General features: G+C 35.9%; 1 protein-coding gene across 1 annotated transcript; it reads left to right on the forward strand.

The window, feature by feature from the left end:
* The first annotated feature begins 301 nt into the window (after positions 1-301).
* LOC103936879 (1-acyl-sn-glycerol-3-phosphate acyltransferase 2) lies at positions 302-7,205 on the forward strand. The gene is made up of 11 exons (XM_009346757.3): positions 302-662; positions 1,207-1,329; positions 1,795-1,834; positions 1,953-2,026; positions 2,300-2,359; positions 3,332-3,409; positions 5,105-5,263; positions 5,457-5,582; positions 6,173-6,265; positions 6,473-6,559; positions 6,660-7,205. Exons 1-11 carry the CDS (start codon positions 582-584, stop codon positions 6,897-6,899), a joined length of 1,161 nt encoding a protein of 386 aa, XP_009345032.2. The 5' UTR covers positions 302-581; the 3' UTR covers positions 6,900-7,205.
* The last annotated feature ends 14,674 nt before the right edge of the window (positions 7,206-21,879 follow it).

Below are 21,879 nucleotides of genomic sequence, written 5' to 3' on the forward strand. Positions count from 1 at the left end.
CCACAACGGAGAGAAAAGAACACAAAATCTTTTATGTATTTACTAAGCACCTCTCTTACGAATTAATATCCCGACACTATTTAGGAGTTCAACTTATTTGGTGACCTATTTGAACGTTTGGGATTAACACAGACATAGATGTGGGCCATTGGACCCACCATCCCCATCAACATTCAGATTGAAGCCGACGTGAACCAACCGTGTGATGCCGACAAGAGGATGCGCTTCGTGATCAGCCCAAGGAAGCAAAATTAATTAATATTTACAGTTTTCTGTCGAATCCAGAAAAAGCCCATTTCTCACGCAATGTCCCCATTCCCTTGAATTGTATATCAACAACGGCTCTCTCTCTCTCGCTCTCGCTCGCGCATTTTCACAAACACGTTGCGCGGTCACAGCCAGTGCCTGAGTTCGTTCCAGAGATACTGCCGCGTAGGCTCGCTCGCGCGTCCAATTCGTTTGAGTTCCTGATTTAATTCAACTTTGATTTGAAAATTTTCGTTTCGTTGCTCTTGGGCACTAGGAAGTTTTGAAATTTGTGGAGAAATCGATTTGTTTCTCTCTGTGGGGTTTTGGGCGCCATGGCGATTGCAGCTGCAGCTGTCATCGTTCCACTGGGCCTGCTCTTCTTTGTATCAGGCCTCGTAGTCAATCTCATTCAGGTGCACCTTCTTCTGCCTCTTTGCATTCATGGGTTCTGGATTTCATTTGCTTATTGCCTAGATTTGGTTTTGTTTTAGCTCAGTTTTGTGTCTTCTGCCATCGATTTCTTCAATTTCTGCGTGAATTCCACGAGGGTTTTGCTTCTTTTCGTTTAAGTTTCATGGGTTTGTTGTTTCTCAAGTGGGTTGTTTGGGTAGGGTATGCCTATAAGCTTGCCTGTGAATCTAGGTTTTCTTTCGACTTTGTAATGTAACCTGCAAGCTTCGTTTGATTGTGGAGAATGTTTTGGAAAAGAAACGAAGCATAAAAACGTTTATTTTAATCTTACATGCCACCAAACCCTTTGAGCTCATTTCGTTTACTGAGTTCCAATTTGAGATTTTGGAGTTTACTTTTTTTATCTCTTTCTGTTCTATTAGCACATACAATTGTATGTTTACATTTGTGCACATGTGTGTGTGTGTGTGTGTGTGTGTGTGTCCATTCACACACTTTTTCTTTTGAGGTTTTAGTCAATTTAGCCTAATTGGTCTGTTGTTTCAGGGGATTTGCTTCATTCTTGTTCGGCCGCTGTCTAAGAATACATACAGAAGGATCAACAGAGTGGTGGCAGAATTGTTGTGGCTCGAACTCGTGTGGCTCATTGATTGGTGGGCAGGTGTCAAGGTACCAGTTATATCCCCCATATCTTGTGATTGTGAATATTTTGATTTCTCTAACTTCCTTAAATGCAGTTGATTTATTGTACACTGAGCACTTTTAGGTGCATTCCCACTTATTAGCCAGCTTCTAACTATGTATTTTTTCAAACAAATATTTTTCCCTACAACCCTTATGGACCAATGGTCAAAGTTATTTCTGGGTTTTGAAAGATTCACGGCAATTATTGTTACGACAAGAAAGACTAGAAGGTGTAATTCTGAAAGAGGAAAGTAAAACATGTATATCAAATTTTCTTCTGATAAGCTTGTATAAACCCCTGAAATGCGTAGCAAATGCTAAAGGAAGGCCTAGTACTTTAAATCATAGTAATAAAGTGAAGGACAATGCTTATGACCTGGTGTGATATTTACTTTAAGTGTCTTGAGATGAAAATTTGAGTCATGATTTAGTTAACCCTTTTTGTTGCAGATCCAAGTGTACACAGACCCTGAAACCTTTCGTTTAATGGGTAAGGATTAAACCTTCTCTTTTGTTTGATGTTTCTTTGTCATTAGGACTATGTATGTATTACTCTTTTCAAAATTATGCAGGATAACTTATTTAAATGCATGTTTTCTATTTTCTAGGTAAAGAACATGCACTTGTCATATGCAATCATAGAAGTGATATTGATTGGCTTGTTGGATGGGTCCTGGCTCAGGTACAAAGTTTATATATCATGCTTTAATCAGATGCATGCACAAATTCATTTAACCAGACAAATAATGTGTATATTTAGAAAAAATAATGCCCATACTTATTTAGTTTTTGGCTTTTTGTATTACTTATACTCATAGAGGCACACAAAAGTTGCATCGAAGACTTATTCACATGTACTTGTAAAAGAAGACCGCTGTTTCAATTTAGATTTTTGGTTCCATATGGAGTTGTATTCTCTTTATACTGATGTTTTAAATGAAATTTACTTGTGCAGCGGTCAGGTTGCCTTGGCAGCACCTTAGCTGTAATGAAGAAATCATCAAAGTTCCTTCCGGTATGTTCCACCCTAAGATGCCTTGTCAGTATGTGTAGATGAAGCTTTAAGGCACCAGCTGTTAAGTTCATAATATCTGTGTATGTGTACGTGCATCCACATATGCGGGAATATTCTCTTGTCAGAAACTATGGCAATACATTCTTGATAGAATGTGAATCAGGACCATTGATTACGTTGATTCTTGCTTGAATGTTTGGCCTAGATTGTAGTTTGCCAACTGAAGCATCTTGTATTGACTTGCCATTTTGTCGTGACGAGAATATTCCATATATTCAAGGCCCTTGCATGGAAGAATGCAAAAAGTTGGTTCCCTTGGTGGCCCACTCTGTATGTAGTTCAGTATCTGAACTGTCTATCTTCTATACAATCCATTTAAGAATCATCCTGTAGATCATTGAATGTACAGAAATGGCTGGGAAACTTAGCCTAAGCATTGATTATTAAGGCATCTAATCATGATCAAATAAATAAACCAACACAATGTTTCTGGTAAACCCCAATTGATTGTAAATGATAATCAAGTGGTTAGGTGGTTTTTGATTTGGCTGATTTGACAGAGATGATTCTTGAATGGAGACTAAAAACAACAAATGGTTTGGATTCTGGAGCAGCATCTGCAATAAAATTGGAGGGCGCTGCATATATACATATCTTTAATCAAATGAGAGTAATTTAGAACCTTAACAGCTTAGTTAAGATTTAAAAATTTAGAGTTTGCTAGTCTGTTAAGGCCATTAGTTATTACCAGTTGGGACTATCAATATTTAATTTCAGATCTTATTGTAATAGTACAGATTTTTTATTTTTATTGTTCTTATTTGATTTAATCCATATTTTCATGAATTAATTGGTGATTTTGGTTTTTCCACAAACATTGCCTTGTGGCCCCATCATACTTAAGCATTACCATTTGCCTTGTTTTTGAGGGTTTACTCCTTGTCACCAAATGGAATGCCTTTATACATGCAGGTCATAGGGTGGTCAATGTGGTTTTCTGAGTATCTTTTTTTGGAAAGAAGCTGGGCCAAAGATGAAAACACTTTAAAGGTATGGGTGCATATGTTGTATTTGTACAAACATTATACTCTATATGCACAATACACAGGCACACATTAATTTTAACTATAGACTTTTCCTTCTCATGAATCTGTAATGGAGCATCTCTTGTCATACTGTTCTTCAATTTGATAAGAAATCTGGACATAGATATCCAAAATATATTCATGTATAGAAATGAGGTTTCGTTGCCAAGCTAAAGAATCAGCGGGTTTTTAATGGTTGCATAAGTAGTTTGATGGAATTTTTCCACCAAACGCTCATTGAGTTCTTTATTTGAGCCTCTAATAAAAAGAGTTTTCACTTATCTTCCAAGAGAGGCTACCAAAAAAAATTCTCATGGTCATGTAATCAAGGAATGCTTCTGGTTGTTGTCCCCGTAGGGATCAGTAACTTCCAATTCTATTTCTCAAACATCTCCCCAAAAAGTATAGGTTTTTGCCTTGGGGCTGAAGATGACAATCGTGTTTCCATTTTTCCTACATCAATAGCTATTTTCCAATTTCTAGTGAACTAATTCTTTATTCTTTTTCAATCAACTCAGTGAGTGTCTTCTCATTCTTGAGACGGTCCTTAACTCTAGATGAAAGTGGTGCACCTGTAACCATTTTACTTGAAGAAACAACAGAGGTTGGAAGAAATACGTAGAAGGTGAGCGGTTGCCTATGGTTATTGTGGATATAGATGGTAGAAACTCTGTTAATTAGAAGATGTTCAGGTAAAAGAAGATTTGGAGTTGCTGTTTCTCCAAGGTTCGATGGGGAATAATATATAATAGGACGGTGGGTGTGACTGGGCAGCATGGGGTTGTCAGAAGGATGCTTTGTGGATGTGCTGTTTAGTCCCTCTGATGGTGGGTGTGGTTAGAGAGGAACAAGATAATTTTTGCGAGGAGGAAGGGTGCAATCTGGGATAGAATTAGACCACTTGCTTCTCTCTGGGCTTCTTCTGTCAAAGTATTTAAAAATATTCATTTTAGTACAATCTGGGATTAGCTGCTTGCAACTAAAAGGAATAATCCCAAATAAAGCAGAATTTTCAATAACAGTTTCATTTCTAACCTAGCTGTCGCTACTGCACAACATACCTTTAGGACAGCCCAGAATCCATACTACCCGTTGCCCAACTTTAAATAATCTTATCTGGACTCTAGAGTGACAACAAAGAAAACTAATGAAAGAAACAAAATTCTGGAAAAAATTGAGCTCCTTTTATTAGTCAAACTACCCTAATACCCTAATCATAATGGTAAATCGGAATAAAGCTCTTAAGAGTTTGTAAATAAGTTTGAACAAAGATATCCCACTTTATAAAAAGAGCAAGATTTTATTGTGGTGAGTTGGTGAATGAAGTGGTACTGACAGTGGTTGTGTGGTCATTTCATTGTGTGGGAGATCTTTAATGTTCTTAGGTTGAAAACAGATTTAGGTTGACTGACTAGCTTTCCTCATCTCTTGCTTTTGATGGCTTCTGCTTGGTTGTTTCTTTAATCGGGCGAAGCCCAGGGACACATTGTCCCCTCTGTTGCATTTCTCTCTTTTCAATGAAGTTTTGTTTCTTGTAAGAAAAAAAACTTTACTAATTTCATCTCTGTGGTCATGTGATGAAAAAATTACAGTCGATGATACTTTCAACTCACTTCTACTTTTGGAGTAACCTTGAATCTTGTGGTAATGTATCCTGCAGTTGGGTCTTCAACGGTTGAAGGACTACCCTCAGCCCTTTTGGTTGGCTTTGTTTGTAGAAGGAACTCGTTTTACACAGGCCAAGCTTTTAGCAGCACAAGAATATGCAGCCTCAACAGGGTTGCCTGTTCCTAGAAATGTTTTGATTCCTCGTACTAAGGTAAAATTCTTATTGCATCGTCCCATGATAAGGATTCAGCAATAATTATTTTTGTGGAATGCCTTTTCCATTCCTTGCTGGTTAAGAACTCGCCATCAGCAAAAGTACAATGTTCTGGAATCTCCCTTTATGGGACCATTATTCCCTATCACACTGTGGTCTGGCATATCTAAAAAATTCCTGTTTCTTTCAGGGTTTTGTCTCTGCAGTAAGTCACATGCGCTCATTTGTTCCAGCCATCTATGATGTAACAGTGGCTATTCCTAAAGCTTCACCTTCACCAACAATGTTAAGACTCTTTGAGGGGCGACCTTCTGTGGTAAGCCTACCATAGTTCAGTTTTTAAACTAGGCTGTTTAAATAATTTTGTATATATGTTGTAGCAATAGCATGTAGGTTTGGACATTAAATTCATATGTTGTAGCAATCTGGCATTTTTGCGCAAGGCATTTTAAGAAAGATACGTCCGGATCGTTGTGATGTGATGTGCAATGCGAGTAGTGAAACTGTATCATTGTCTTATTCTGTGGTCTTGGGTCACTAGTTGACATGTCATTTCTTCACTGTGTGTTCTGGCTGAGGAAAAAGGGCATAGGGAAAGTGTTTTGTGTTATGTAATTTTGGACATTGTTGGTCATTTGGTTCTACCAGAATCTTTGAGGGCTCATGCTTTTCTAATATATTTCCCGTGGGTAGTAGGAAGTGCTTTATGTCATTGCTGGATGTCAACTACGTAATTCGAAGTTATTCTCCTATCCTGTTATAATGCTAGATTTGTGTACTCCAGTCATCTGATTTTCACTTAGTTTTACTGCTAAAATGATACAAAATGGGAGCAGGGTTGTGCACTGTGCTGCCTTTTTTATATTTGGGTTTATATAAACTTGCTTGGTTGCTACTCTCTTGCAGGTGCATGTGCACATTAAGCGGCATTTAATGAAGGAATTGCCTGAAACTGATGAAGCTGTTGCCCAGTGGTGTAAAGATATCTTTGTGGCAAAGGTGGTTGCTATGTTTTATATCTTATGTTGCATGGGCTTGTGTTCCTTGCATTTCTGTTATCATTCGAAAAATAAAAGGAAGAAATGAAGACAATTTTGCACAATATATTCTTGAAATAAATGAAGTCACTAATCCGGTTTTCCTCACCAATGATCCATGTACTAATCTTCGCGTTCTGTATCTTCTTGTTTGCCTGTCGTACGCTAGGATGCATTGTTGGATAAACATACAGCAGAGCAAACTTTTGGCGATCAAATATTGCAACCTACTGGTCGGCCACAAAAGTCTCTTTTGGTGGGATACATGCTCTTACAAGTCTATTTTTTTTTTTCTCTATATTTGTGTTACACGAGGTGTTTTGTAATTACTGCTAATTAACTTTTATTCCGTGCAGGTTGTTGCATCTTGGTCATGTCTACTTATTTTGGGGGCTCTAAAGTTCCTCCACTGGTCTTCACTTCTATCCTCATGGAAGGGTATTGGATTCTCAACATTGGGTTTGTGCATTGTTACCGTCCTTATGCAGTTCTTGATTCGGTTTTCTCAGTCAGAGCATTCCACCCCTGCCCGAGTGGCTCCAGTCAAGGACAATAGCAAAGGAGAGTCTTCAAGCAACCTAGACAAACAGCAATAGAATACAGCTCGCTCCAATGTCTTTTACAACCGGGCAACTTGTGATTCATGTGGCTTGTGTGCTCTCTCACCCCTGCCTTACGTTAGTGAAGTACCTTCGCTGTGCCGCGGTGCCCCTTTGATTTTGTAAAACACGTATTATGTATGCACATCTCGATTCATTAACGGTTGGTTGATTAGGTCAATTTCTGTATAGACTCCGAAAAATGGCTGTAGCAGCACTTCTGGGTCTACAAATCCCCTATGAAATTAAACTTCCTTTGATCTTGTTTGTCAATTTTAATGTCAGAAACCCTTCAAAACATCAGCATTTGGGACCATGGTTAAAGCTTTGGACATTTTTACTTTATAGCTCTTCTGTATAATTTTTCTTTTTATTCATTTATGGTTTAGAGGAAAAAATGGCGTGTTGAAATCTCTTCCCTTTTTTGCATGAAAAATGTGCATAAGAAAACTAAGTAACATCAATACAGGCTAGTTGAAACCTCTTCCCTTGATGGTCGGAAAGCTCTTCAATAACAAATTTTAACATGGTATAAAATACCAATTTTGGTCGGAAAATTTAAATAAAAAGTACTTAATTAAAATTAATTAATTAATTCGCAATTTATATCTCCCCCGTTTAATACACATTCACTTCCTTAGAAAATGTAAATGAGATGTGGTTTTTACATCTCAATTGCATCTCACCCCTGAAATTGCACAAAGATGGGCATTTAACACTTCCAACTAGGCAACTCCAATATGCGTATACTCTTTTACTCTCAGCGACATAACAACCAAATGATAAGTGGAAACTAAGAAGATATACCAACAATCCTGTGATGCAGTTGTGCCCTAAAAGCCAATTGGAGATAATGTGACAACTTCGTCTTTAATTTATTAAATAATAGGGTAATTTTATTCTTTTATGAGTTTGGGTTTACATTATAGAGAATATACTCTGAATCAGCCCATAGGACTTAAGGCATGAAAACAATATCCTAAACGAGATTAGGACACGGAGACTTATTCCACAATCACTCAACCTTGAACAAAGTTCCTAGCCGTTTGGAAAGTCAACTGGACATTGACTATTGAAATGGCCGATGAATATCGCATTAAGGTTAGCATGGTCTTGTGCTACACGTGTTGGACACGTTGTGATATACATGTTCTTATCTATTGTACAAGTTTACTAAACACTGACTATCCAAGAAGCTAAAACATGTTGATTCTTATAGCATCCCCAATAAGGGGCTCCATATGAGCCTAGAAAAGTGGTGGATATAACCCAATTTAGAGCTCCGAGGAATCTTTGGGGCTCTAAAAAAGAATATCTCCCAATAAGGGGCTATATATCTTTTGAGCTCTATATGGGTTTATATATTTTATTTATGTAGTAATTTGATTATGCGGTAAATTTATTTTTGTCTTAACTTTTCTTAACTTGATTTTGGACGTGTTATCTTAAATTTTAATTTATGAACTTTTTATCCTAAAAAAATTCAAATTCTGACAAAGTTAGATTTCATCACTTATGCACTGTTGTAGGCTCTCTTATCTCAATCTCATCCATTGGTTTGTTTATATGAAATCAAACAAGATAAGATTTCATTTCATGAGAACCATTGGATTTGATTATCTTATCTCAATCTCATCTGTTGATTTGTTTCTATAAATCAGACAAGATAAGGTTTCATTTCATAACAACCATTGGATTTGATTATTTTATCTCAATCTCATATGTTGGTTTATTTCTCTGATTGACACATTCTCCAAAATCAAACAAGATTTTCATTTCATAACAACCATTGGATTTGATTATCTTCTCACAATTTAGTAATGTTATTTGTTTATATTTTCAGTTTAAGTCTCTAAACTACCAATGTTAAATTTCATCACATTTTTTATGAATTTTTCAATATAGAAGATTAAACACAAAGCACTACATTTTTTTTTTCTAAGCAATCACACAAAAAATAATTGTTGTTTGTATATGTTTTCTTAATCAAACCAACGGTTGAAAATGAACCCTTAAAATCCTAAACGGTTGAAAAATAAACCCTTAAAATCATGTTTAATTTGGAATTAAAAATAGGGCTCACCTATTTCTAAACTGAAAAAAAAAAAAAAAAAAAAAAAAAAAAAAAAAAAAAAAAGAAGAAGAAGAGAGAGATTGGGCCCCCAATTTGGTGTGGGTCCCCCTAGTTTTTGGGGTTAGATGTAGCCTACTTTTTACTACCCAAGGATTGAAGTTGCTAGCCCATGTGGTAGATGTAGCCTCGTTTTCCAACCCATTGGGGATGAAATTTTTTATTAGAGCTACAAATGTGGTAGTTTCAAGGAGGATAAAGCCCCCATTAGGGATGCTCTTATCACATGTGAAATGTTACAAAACTTTGGGTTGTAGTATACGAATAATTCTCAAACTTGAGGCATCAATGAATATCTTGTGCTACCTCAAAGCACTTACTACCTCGCAAGTCCTTGATATTGTTGCTTTGGTTCATGTGTATAAGTATGGAGATACATTAATGCACAATAAGAAATCTATCATCTTCTGGTAATTGTTCAATGAAAGGATATCCCTTGCAGCAATAGAATGAAATCCCTTGAAGCAATTTGAAGAATCTTCGAACAAATTACTTCTTGATTAAGCTATGTTTCTAACAATTGTTTCAAAATGAGATTTTACATTATTCTATATAACAATACCGATGATAGAAGAACCAAATTGCATTGTAATTATAATCAAAGTTCAAATGCGTATCATGATTATTTCATAGATACTTCTATCTAATTTGGGTAGGCATGACATACTGCTAAGTTTCATTCATAGCTTGTGAAAATTTCAATAAAAACTTTGGTTAGAACCTAAGAGGTCACGCACCTATGATTTTATAGACCATAAATTCTCACTGATCAGAGTAAGGCGAAATGAAGCAAATACGCCTCTGTAGTTCATTCATGGACTAAATGACTCTAATTGGGTTGGGCCATATAAAAGCATGATATACTTGTTCTGCAAGATACAGAAGCCTGATCCGACTAGGATCATATTGGTTTCCTATATTTTTAATGATTCCTACAATCAAGAGATTAGCTTGAGTTGCAAGTAATCAAAATCCTAAGAAAAAAATAATATATAATGCTAGAGATTATTTAGGATTCTTCCTATTTATTACAGATTCACTATATTAAAAGGTTTCTCTCTTGACTAGTAAACATACACCTTTTTGGTGTTCATAAAAGGTAATTTGATATCATGCATCTCATATATATATATCACTCTCTTGCTCTCTTGCCCACTGAATGAATTCTATAAATCCTTCACTAACTTGACCATTGAAGAACCTTTGACCGGTATCTTAGGGTTTTATAGCTATTCGTTCTTTCTTGTAGGTGGTCGATCAAAGGGCTCCACTGCCCACACCGTTGTGAAAGTTTTTATTTTAGTACAACGATATGTTTTACACTAAGGAGATGGAGGAATTCATGAAACCACACAATGGGCAACCTAATTTGGTATTGAATTCGCGATCTATGAGATTTGAACCTAAGACCTCTTAGTTACAAGTGAAGAGGAATATCACTAGACCGTACGTAGTACTGAGTGACACTGTTATGAAAGTTTGGTTCCAACAAATTGTACTAACGACATGATATGGATGATGATTAAGATAGAATTAATTGTTAATTATATTGGTATACTTAGTTGTTAACTTATTAGATTAAATATTTAGGCTTATTTGACTTGTTTAAATTAGACTAAGCCTTGGGTTTTATTTAGTAAAAAGAGAGACAAGTCACAAGCCCAAGTGGGCTAATAGAAATGAACTTGACGCAATGAAAACGTCTCCTTGGCATCAAGCAAACTCAAGATGCGGCTAGGGTATTATAAATACCCATAGTTTTCACATATGTCCATAGCTATTAGATTTGTCCCTCCTGAAAAATGAGAGAAAAACTCCATAGTCGTTTTTCCTAGTGTGCCCCAAGAGATTTTAGTCTATAGTGATCTTGCTAGCACAATCAAATCATTCAGTCCATCTTTCGTCCACTACAACATGAACTGTCATTAGTGAGGTTTAAATGTTGTCAAAAATGGCACTTGTTGTCGGAAAAAAGTGTCGCTAGTTGACACATCCCGAATCGGATGTCCAGTTGGACACTTAAGTCATGGAGTGCTGGCCAACACCCCGAAGGTGACAAAACCATAATATGAAAATGTTGGGTAAAAGTGAGAATAAATTAAAAACAAAAGCCTAGAATTATTGGTGAGAGTGTGCAATGCATAGATGCAAGTGCAGTAAGGGTAAGAATATTCTCATCCTAGGTAGTACTGTGAAATCTCGTTCCTGGATTTCACTATTGCAAGCTACGTATTTGTATTAAGGAGATTTTATATTATTTTTGGAATTTATATTAAATTTAGATTTTAATTAAATTAATTACAAAATTTGAATTTTGGTTAGTAACCATTAAAAATTCGTGGACTTTATGGGGTCACACTAAGTATAAATGGATAGAGCTCGACCCTACGAAAGTGTAGGCGAAAACTGTTTGTGAATCGGAGTTGAAACGAAGAAATTAGAGGCTTAAAATAAAAAAATAAAAAAAATAAAATTAAAAAGAAGAAGAAGAAGGATTGGATGCTGCCAGGTGGCAGCGAAAGAGAGGGGGAAAATTAGAGTTGCGGGAGAGAAGAAGGGGGGAGGTGACCAATCAGAAAAGAAGAAAAGGAGGGAATGGAAGGAGAGGAGATGGAGGGAATCGGACTCCCTTTTCGACCCGCCGACCCGACCGGGCCATATCTCTCTATTCCGGCCATCGTTGATGATGGGGCTAGTGTCATAAGACCATCTCCAACGGAGGGCTGGCCAGAGGGCTTGTTTTACCCCTCTGGCTTTCCAAGATATTAATATTTTAATGGTACAGGGCCATATTTGCCTCCGTCTCCAACCGAGGGCCAAAGGGCCATAGGGCTCGTTTTAGCCCTGTCACAAAAAACCGTCTCCAACCGAGGGCCAAAGGGCCAGACATAATTTATTATTTAAATTTAAAACTACAACAACTTAAATTCAAATCCAACAACTTAAATTTAAAAACTACAACTTAAATTTAAAAACGACGAATTAAATTTAGAAACTACAAATTAAATTTAAAAACAACATTAACTTGAATTTAAAAATTACAACAACTTAAATTTAATATCCATAGTCAACATCATCTTCATCATCCATCATTCTAGGAGTATAGTCAGAGGTAAACAACTACCGCCGGGTCATAATTTCTTTTTTTTTTTTACCTATCAAAATAGGCCTTACTCATTGGAGTGTAATTCGAAGTGTTCCTTTCCATATGCTTATCATCCATCTCTTCTTATATTTGTTTGGCCCATTCTTCATGCCTAATTTTCCTTTCGTTCGCCTCAAGGGCATTTTGCTCTGTCATTAATCACAATGAGGCTGCCACTTCATGTTAAGCGGCGTAATCATCATTTGCCTTGCCCTTTTCCTTCAACCTTCACGCCTTGTTTCGTCCCATAGCCCTAGGTATGGAACCTTCACCCGAAGACATATTTTCTACCCTTATTTATTGAATGGTTGGAGATCCATCTTCATCTGCAGCTGAAGATGCAATTCCGAACACCGGCGTAGGAGCTCTATGTGGTGGATCTTCAAATAACACCCACCCTTTACAAATTTTCCAATAACTATGAAACTGAAAGGGTTTCAAGCTACTCTCCATATACAATTCCTCCACTTGGCGTACCTAGAAAAAAATTAAAGGAAATTAATCTATGAAATTAAATGTAATATAATTAAATATTTAAAATAAATTCTGAAAACACTTACTTCGTCGGAGTAATTAATGCTGCTTTTATGTCTACTTGCAGCTGCTAACAATGTTTGATGCTATTTGTTCAAACTTGGCTGAAGATGTTTCTTCCATCTTGAAGAACAACTCTCGTGGTTTTGAATATTCACTGGAATGGTGCCTTCATAGAATTTTAAGTATTTTTTTGACACATGAGTCCAAGCACCGTCATTTGTTTGACAATTCCCCCTCACACTATCTTCTGACACCCATCTATAAGCCTTGCAAGAGTTTCATCTTCTTTTCAGGTCCAAGCCTTACTTTTCATTGCAGACGAGGCCATTTGAAAATTATTGAAAAAATTGAAGGATAGATTTTTGAAAGAGGAAAGAAAATATGAGAATTGAAATGGTGTAGGAATGATGAAAATTTTGTGAGGAATGGTGAATGAATGGTTTAGGTATTTGTAGGGGAAAAAATTAAAATTTTTGAGAATTAAAAAAAAAAAAAAAAAAGGCCAAAAAACCTATAAAAAAAAAATATGAATCCAACAGTAACTGGCGCCAACTAGCCGTTGGATTGAAATTTCTTTTTAAGCATTCATGTCAGTTATAACCAACATGATTAATGTTTTTTCTGGCCAGCCCTTTGGCACTTTCAGATTCTGTGGGGCCCTCTTAGATTCCACAAGCCCTCTGGCCTAGCCCTCAGTTGGAGATGGCCTAACATTCTTCACTTCGAACCCAATCGAGCCCTTACCTCAATTCCACTTGTGGATTACTATAATTGACTAACGAAGCATGAGAAGCTCGCAGCTCGCCGGAAACCCTAGAGCAATTAGCTCCATTTCTGGCATCGATCACAGTGGCGCACCACTTGGGGTTGGTAGCCTTCCCTTGCAGGGGTAAAACCTGACAACAATCACTGTCATTGGACCTTCAACAGAGGACCGGTGAAGTTCGAAAATTTCTGGCCACCGGGCGGATTGAGGCGTTTTCAGGCCACTTTTCGGCCGAATTGGACGTCGGCCTAGGTATGAAAATGATTCCCCTTTACTTGCTCTACATTTTTGTAAAATTTGGTAATTTTTGAAGTTCGTCGGAAAATTAGGTTTTCGTTCGCTGGAAACCACCGTATGTGGTGGCGCATGGCCAGTGGGCCAACTCTGTCTTTCTATGCTAAATTTGATACCCCAAATCCATCTGTGATATCCAATTAACAAAATTTCGTCGTTTGAACCTAGTTCCATTAAGGTCTGCCACTTGAATAGTGTAGCAAATGACGATCCGACCGTTAAATGATTACCAAACTTTAATGCGCTATAGTATGTAATATTCAAGGACCTTAGGAATTATAGATCAGGAATCTAACATACGAATCTTCTGAATTGAATTTCTAAGTTTGTAAAACCAAACGTTGATAGCAACCTAATTCTGGCAAAGCGAAGATCCAACCGTTAGATCGTTCCGAAATTTTAGAATATTGTTCTAGAAGATAAATGAGACCCTTGGGAAGTTACAGATCAAAAATCCATGGGCAGATGTTTCAAATTGACTTGTATAGGTTATGGACCCCACCACGGACAGAGCCTTGACTTTTGATCAATTTGTTACGAATGAATCTTAAATATTAAAATTAGTATCACTAGAGACTATGTAGGGCTTAGTGGGCTTATATTGGTTAGTGAGTTATCCCAGATAATATATCCGTTCACGCATATATCAGTTCACGCATATGGGACGTCATATTGTGTTATATATGTGTTTATTTATCTTCTTGATAAAATGAATGATATGTATGATAACCGTTATGACATTGTGAGCCTAAAATCCAATTAGAAGTGTTCTGTAGAACATATAGGCTGTGTGACATGGTAGTTAGTGATCATGAGGAATTGATAGTGCAAGTGATTATGATGTAAATCATAGAGGTTGCAATAAGGGTAAATGGATTATGTATTGATCTAACTGCACCATGAAGCAGAGGTACATGGATGGTCCTGCTTGGTATATCCACGATAGGGGACCATACGTATTTCAGGGGTGATCATACTTGGTATATCCGCGATGGGTGATCACCTCCTGCACGAATAGACTATGCTTATGGTTTTGCTTGGTATATCTGCGATGAGGGACCATATGCATTCTAGGAGTGATCATGCTTGGTATATCTGCGATGGGTGATCACTACCTAGAGCTATAAGATACAGTCCTACTTGGTATATCCGCAATGGAGAACTGTTAAGGGTGATCATGCTTGGTATATCCGTGATAAGTGATCACTGCCTATGTTATTAGACTATGCCTATGGTTCTACTTAGTTTATCCACGATGGGGGACCATATGCATTCTAAGAGTGATTATGTTTGGTATATCTGCGATGGGTGATCACTATCTAGAGTTAAGATATGGTCCTGCTTAGTATATCCACAATGAGGGACCATACGTATTCAGGGGTGATCATGCTTGGTATATCCGCAATGGGTGAATACTACCTACACGATGAGATTATGCCTATGGTTCTGCTTGGTATATCCGCGATGGGGGACCATACGCATTCTAGGGGTGATGAGGATTAGATGTACTTGGTACATTTCGATAGGCAGTCATATTTTGGTTGGATTCCGTTGAGCGGTTCGAAATCCCTACTCTTGCTCATTTTCATAATGTTAGTTCGACCCTATATTCGATTGAGTAGAATTGCTCACAGTAGACGTTATGTTTATAAATTGGAATTATCATGTTATTACTTGGAATCCATGTAGGGAATTATGTAGAATTCCTTTATTAAATTTCGTGTATTGAAATGTGATCTTACTGATTGATTAATGTAGTTAAACGTTAATATAGTACATCTCTGATTCTTAGGACTGATTAATTGGAGTGATTGTGGAATGATGTTGGATATGATTGTTATTACTATGATTAGACTCGTTGACTAATGTGGCTAGAGAATAACATTGTGCTTCATTGATTGTTCTTTATGATGTTGCATATTATGAATTGCGGTATTATGTGAAACATAGTGATTTATATGATGGATGAATTGGAAATCTTGTTTGTCATGTGGGTTTGTTATGTAGCCCGGAGTCTAGTAAGTTCATGCTTGTCAAGTTCTAATGATTGGTTGAGGAATGTTATGCCTTTCAGCTTGAACAGACTGTGATATATGTCGAATTGTAGTGCATGGTGAACTACGAATGGCTTGATCCCTTTTTAGGGTACGTAGACAGTCTAACGAGGAGGTTAGATGTAGCCATAAAGTATACGAAAAGTTACTACGCAATTTGAATCTTGAGTTGCGCTTTGTCCATATCTTAGAGGCAGGGGTATGTGAGATATACGGGTATTTGGTGACGTCACGTGTCAATCCTAGACGTATGTCGGGATTGGGGCGTGACAAGTACGGATATTATACAATTATAAAAATTAAAAATTTCTACATTAATCGAAATGTATGTCAAAATCGCCCAAGATCCCTCTCTTGCCACATAAATCTAGCTACTAAGTCCTTGAGGGGCGCACAACAAAAAGTGTGAGTGAGAAAAAAAGGATTTAGTAAAACCTTTGTTTTTCTCAACATAATATCCTCTCATTGTAAAACCCGCATATAGTTTCCAAAATCATACTACCTATAAGTGTGAAAATCAAGCACCATATAAAACAATTATTTCCAAGTATACGGTAAACCACAATACCATAACAACAATATAATATGCTTTATTCATATCATACTGCGTAATAGTATGAAAATCAACTACTGTAAAATCCAAATATTCAAATGTACGGTAATCCACAACATCTCCACTATATAATTTAGTATAGTCATCACAATTATGCAGACGCACAAGTCCATGCAAAAAGTAGCTACATGGAATAGACTGGGTGTAACAATCTATGCTCAAGTACAAACATACACCTGAACCTGCTAAGTGTATCACATACGAGTCTTAGTTGCCCTATTGCAAATTAGTACAGATTGACACCTAGAATGGATCCAAGCACGGGTGAGTCTTAGTTGCCCTATTGAAAACACCACTACGTAACACAATGGAAGATCAATGGTTGAGTAATAGTATGATTGTTTACATTGAGAGAGATATATTTGGTTTTATTGTTAATGGGTCTATTATATATGTGACGTTTTCATGACAAGAAACTTTGCTGGCAACAATTGTAACTTATTTGTACTGATAAATTATAAACGACATTAATATTGTGTACTATCTAAAAGGATTTGGTTGTCTAAATTTTTTTGGGACCTTTTACCTTTTTAATTTTGCCCTTCCTCGACAATTTCTGACTTCCCTACTAATTCAACTCACATTGGACAAACCCGGCACAAGGTAACCCCAATTTTCATTCCATTATTTGCGTCCTATTCGTTTTCGTCTTGTTTGTCAAAAATCTTAAACTGAAATTCAAATGGTTCTTTTTAATTACTGATAAACCACAACAGCAGTCCAGTCAGCAACCTCAGGAGTTGCTGTCTTCCCGCGGCTCTCAACCACATCTGCAATATCAGAAGTTGAATACAACTCCATCTCAACTGATGGAATCTTTTACACATTTCACATAGATCATTTAGATCATTTATCTTATTTATCCTAAGGATTTATCCTTGTAAAGGATGTTGCTGGAGATAAACCTCCATTGTAACTCACTCTCTTATCACTTATACATAATCAATACAGTGGCCTCACTCAGAAATAGTTTTTTATTTTTGATAATATAGTATACTGATATCAAAGTTCTATGCTACTATTCTAAAGTCCACCCGCGCCATTAATATATATATATATAATTCTATTATGCTCTGAGGACCAAAAATCGAATCAACAAAAACTATAAGATATCCCAAAGCATAGAAAAAAAAAATATATATATATATATATATATATATATATATATATATAGGCCCCTTATGCAAAGGGATTGGGGATTAGGTGTGGAGCTCATTCCACATCGAACATCAACAATCTAAACCGTCTATTTTGTAAGTCTTGTTTCATAGATCATCCTTACAAAAATTCAATTCAATCTGAAACCATTTGCCTATTTAATTATCAAGATAAAATTTCATTGTTTCTTATATAACAAAATATTCGTTAATTTTTTTGAACTCAATTAGATGTCTTAAACATTTCTGATTTGGCTAATACTTTGCAAGGATGATCAATATGGTGCAACTTGAAAAATAGGCTTTATCCAAATGGATCTCCATTTATTTTTTTTGTAAAAATGGGAACTTGTGGCTCTTACTCTACATCAAAATTTAACAATCCAAACCATCTGTCTTTTGAGTCTCCATTCATAGGTCATTCTTGCAAAAAATTAATTCAATCTGAAACCATATTCGATTGTCATGATGAAATTTCATTGTTATTTTTTAAAACAGTGTTCGTCAATTTCTTTTAACTCAATTATATGCTTCAGATATTTTTTTATTTGGCTAATATTTTGTAAAGATGATATATGAAGTACAACTTGAAAAATAGACGAATCATTAAAATTCGATATGAAGTGGGTCTACAACTAATCCCCATTTTAACAAAAAATAGAAACCCTTTGGATAAACGGCACACATATTATATATATATATATATATATATATATGGACATGATAACTTGACAAATTTTAGGGTTTCTAGGAGATGACGAACTTCCTTGTCCATTACGAATCTTTTCTTGCAAGAAAAGAAAAAGAAAACAATAATGATATTCTTACCATGTTTTTGTACCACCATTATATACCATAGTAGGTGTCATCTGATATGAACAGTCATATCATCTAAATTAATTAGCATTTAATTGTGTTTTAATTATATACCACCAATAATGCTATCCTTATTTAAGTGTTTTAATTAATAAGAAAATTAAAATTAAATGATGTAGCTTGTTCAACTCATCTGCCACATAAGATGGTAAAAAAATATGATACAAAATTATGGTAAGAATAACATTACTCAAAAGAAAAACTATGACTCACATATAACTAGAAATTCAAATTTCCATATTTAGTTTTTGTTTTTCAGTAGAAGAGACATTTTATTTTTATAATACGAAGATACTCTACGCTAAAGTGTGGAGGGTTCAGACTAATTCAGACAAAAAGTTGAGCGTAAATAATTATACATCAAACTTGTCATCCGAATGAAACGACTCAAACTTAAAAACTCCTACTTACAAATGGAAAGAGATAGAATACCACTGGATAGTGACTTTGTTCTACAAAAGGAGATTAAGCTAGTCCTTGTCCAATTATATTAGGACTAGAAACTTTGAATGATGTACCTATATATACATTAAAGATCGCCAACCCTAAACATCCACATAAACTCTTATTGCTAGGTTTTCAGAATTTTCTTTTAATTTCACATTAAACGCTTTCTCCGTCCACTGTGAAAACATCACAAACGGAAAAGCAAATAGTTATTGAATTCTTAATCTTGTAGCATAACCATGAATTGTGTTCGTGGTCGAGGAAGGCCCAAAAAGTGTTCTTCCACCAAGTACGATAATCATCGGTCTATAACTGAATACTTACCCCAGAATATAATTCGAAAACCAAGGACTAAAACCAAGTCAATACAAAGAAAATTTCCTTTAGGTTTTCAAGTTGAAGGTTTGGCTGGATTCCCGACGAAAAAAAGGAGCAGCACATCGCAGATTATGACTCCGGTACTTCTTCTAAATCTTGATTTATAATGTTTTTATTTATTCAAAGAGGACGACACGGTATTCTGGTTAGTTTGTCTAACGTACATCTGCAATATTATTACTAAAAATTTAATATAACCTATAAGTTCTTACTACTATGGTCTTCCAAACCCTAGAAATCCTGCTACGAATATCACTTCGATCCAAAATTGCTCACTAGTTTTTTTGTTCTATAAACACATTGCTTACAAGTTTCAAATAATTTGTGTGTATCAGGTGAAGGACATTAATGCACAAAGTGTGCACTTGAACAGCAAGTCAATGAACTACACAGGCAACTCCATCACCAACTATGGCAGAGAACTAGATATCGAAAAAGAGAAAAACCAAACAAGAGAATCTGACGTTATGGAATTTGAATCTGATTTCTTCCGAGATGTGCCAGAGGAAGATGAGTTGCCTTTAAATTTTGAAATACCTGGGCCAATTCCTGATTTGGTGGACTTGTATACTTTTGGAATCTAAAATTGTAGAGGAAGATGAGTTGTATATACGAGTTTGGAGGGGTCGTTTGTGTCCAAGATTCAATTAGATTGTTTATATATAACTCATAGAAGAGAAGGTATATTGATTTAGAGATGAATGAATTTTCAGTTTGAGGGATTAGAAGCGGGATCAAAGTCATGAATGAAACTTATCTCTTATAATCCTACCATTTTAATTAAAGCGATTGTTGGATTACTTTCTTTAATGAGTAACTCATCTTGTACTTTTTCCTCGGCAAACTTTCTTCAAACGTTAACCTAATAATCACTAAACATAAACTGGACTATTAGATAAAATCGTAATCAGCCATTCTAGTGGGTAAAACACGTATGTACCTTTCTAAAGAAAAACCCCATTATTCCATTTTTTTTTCCTTCAACATTACTTGACTTTTGTGAGTTATTCAATCTAATTAGTCATATACAATAAACAAATCTTGAAATAGCAGGGTTAAGTCGAAGACTTGTATAGAGACTCTTAGTATTGATGTTTCACCAACAATACAAGTATTAACAAATCAAAGGAATTTAAGAAAGAAGTTAGTGATGAAGTTGTCAAGATATTTTCAAAAAAAAATGATCAGCGACCCACTACCAATTGCCAAATACCAACCATCCAAATAGACTCTGGCCGCACGGATTCTTCAACCGGTACCGTTGACAACTACATCGATTTGATCTTTTACATGTTAATAAAAGTAAATTGTTCACCATCTAAACTACTAAGGTTAGGCATATCGTCATCAAGAGAATACGGATCTGTCAACAATTCATGCATCGAGATTTTCTGGAAGCAGTCCTTCAATATGTGGAAGAACATTGCCAGAATACTTCGCTGCAGAGACCATTGATTCACTGTTACTGTCATTCACTGTACGTTCTCCTTTCTTGCACCTTCGTGTTGGTGGCCCTTGCTCTTGGGTGCCATTATTGCCAAACTTATATAATCCCAACAAGATAGGAAGTGGCCCATCAATTTCATAGTCCCTTTTTCTGAGTTACATGATCAGTTACTCAACCCACTTACAGTCATACTTTGCCATTGCTTCTATATGAAAACAAAAATTTCAAAACGAGAAAAAAAAGCAAAATATAATGAATATTAGTTACTAGTTTTGGGCTGGAAGAAATAATATGGGTTAAATTTATCTCAATTACAGAGAGGGAGATCAAACACAGAATTTCGGGTGTAAGCGTGAAAACTTTTAACCAACTAAGCTACAAGTCAAGTCATTTGACTTACTTTATCCCATAAATCATGTTTTTTTTATTCCCACTTTAGCGGATTTTGCAGGATAAGATAAAGTGGGACAAAAAAAAAATCATTAAGGGGGTAAATTGAGTCAAAATAACTTTTTTCTCACCCATCGGATCTACCAAAACTACCCTTCAACCAAATAAGACTAACTTATATACTCAATTTTCTTGTTCTGACCCAAGCACAAATCCACACCCACCACAGATCTAAACTGTCAACTTCACATCACAGATCTCATTTCAACTTTAACTATATTGTTTTATTTTTCATTTGGATTGTATTAAAACACTCATTTGAGTGACTCTACCACGTTTGGGATGGTTTAATATGTGAAGGCGGTGGGAAAGAAAGTTGGAATATTTTTTGGGTATTTTGTTTCTTTAGGAGAAGAGGGGCTGGAAGTAGTTGGGGAAATAATGATAAACAAAAAGTGTTCTTCCACCAAGTACGATAACCATCAATTTGATCTTCTAGTTGTTCATTTTTTATTTCAAAAAGCAGGAAAAAAAGAGTAGATTATTCACCATCTGAACTAGCTAGAATCGTCAGGAATCTCTTCAAGTACTTCTGGTAAAGTCTTGGATCAACATCTGAAAATTTCCCAAGAAAATTTCCAAGGCTCTTTTGGTGTCGAAATCGCTTCTTCATCACTTACCGGACTCACATTTTCATCTCCTCTCTTGACCCTTTGAGCCTCTTCCACTGAAACGTCACAAC

This window comes from the organism of the source record quoted next, unplaced genomic scaffold (genome assembly GCF_019419815.1).
Source record: "Pyrus x bretschneideri cultivar Hongxiangsu unplaced genomic scaffold, Pyrus_bretschneideri_v1 Contig53, whole genome shotgun sequence".
NCBI classification, from domain to species: Eukaryota; Viridiplantae; Streptophyta; class Magnoliopsida; order Rosales; family Rosaceae; genus Pyrus; species Pyrus x bretschneideri.

Bases quoted from the DNA above. Each gene is read 5' to 3' on its own strand.
- LOC103936879 (XM_009346757.3), top strand. From the start codon at position 582: ATGGCGATTGCAGCTGCAGCTGTCATCGTTCCACTGGGCCTGCTCTTC. The intron at 5,583-6,172 runs GTAAGCCTACCA...ACTCTCTTGCAG, and splicing joins TTGAGGGGCGACCTTCTGTG to GTGCATGTGCACATTAAGCG. The intron at 6,266-6,472 runs GTGGTTGCTATG...GTCGTACGCTAG, and splicing joins AAGATATCTTTGTGGCAAAG to GATGCATTGTTGGATAAACA.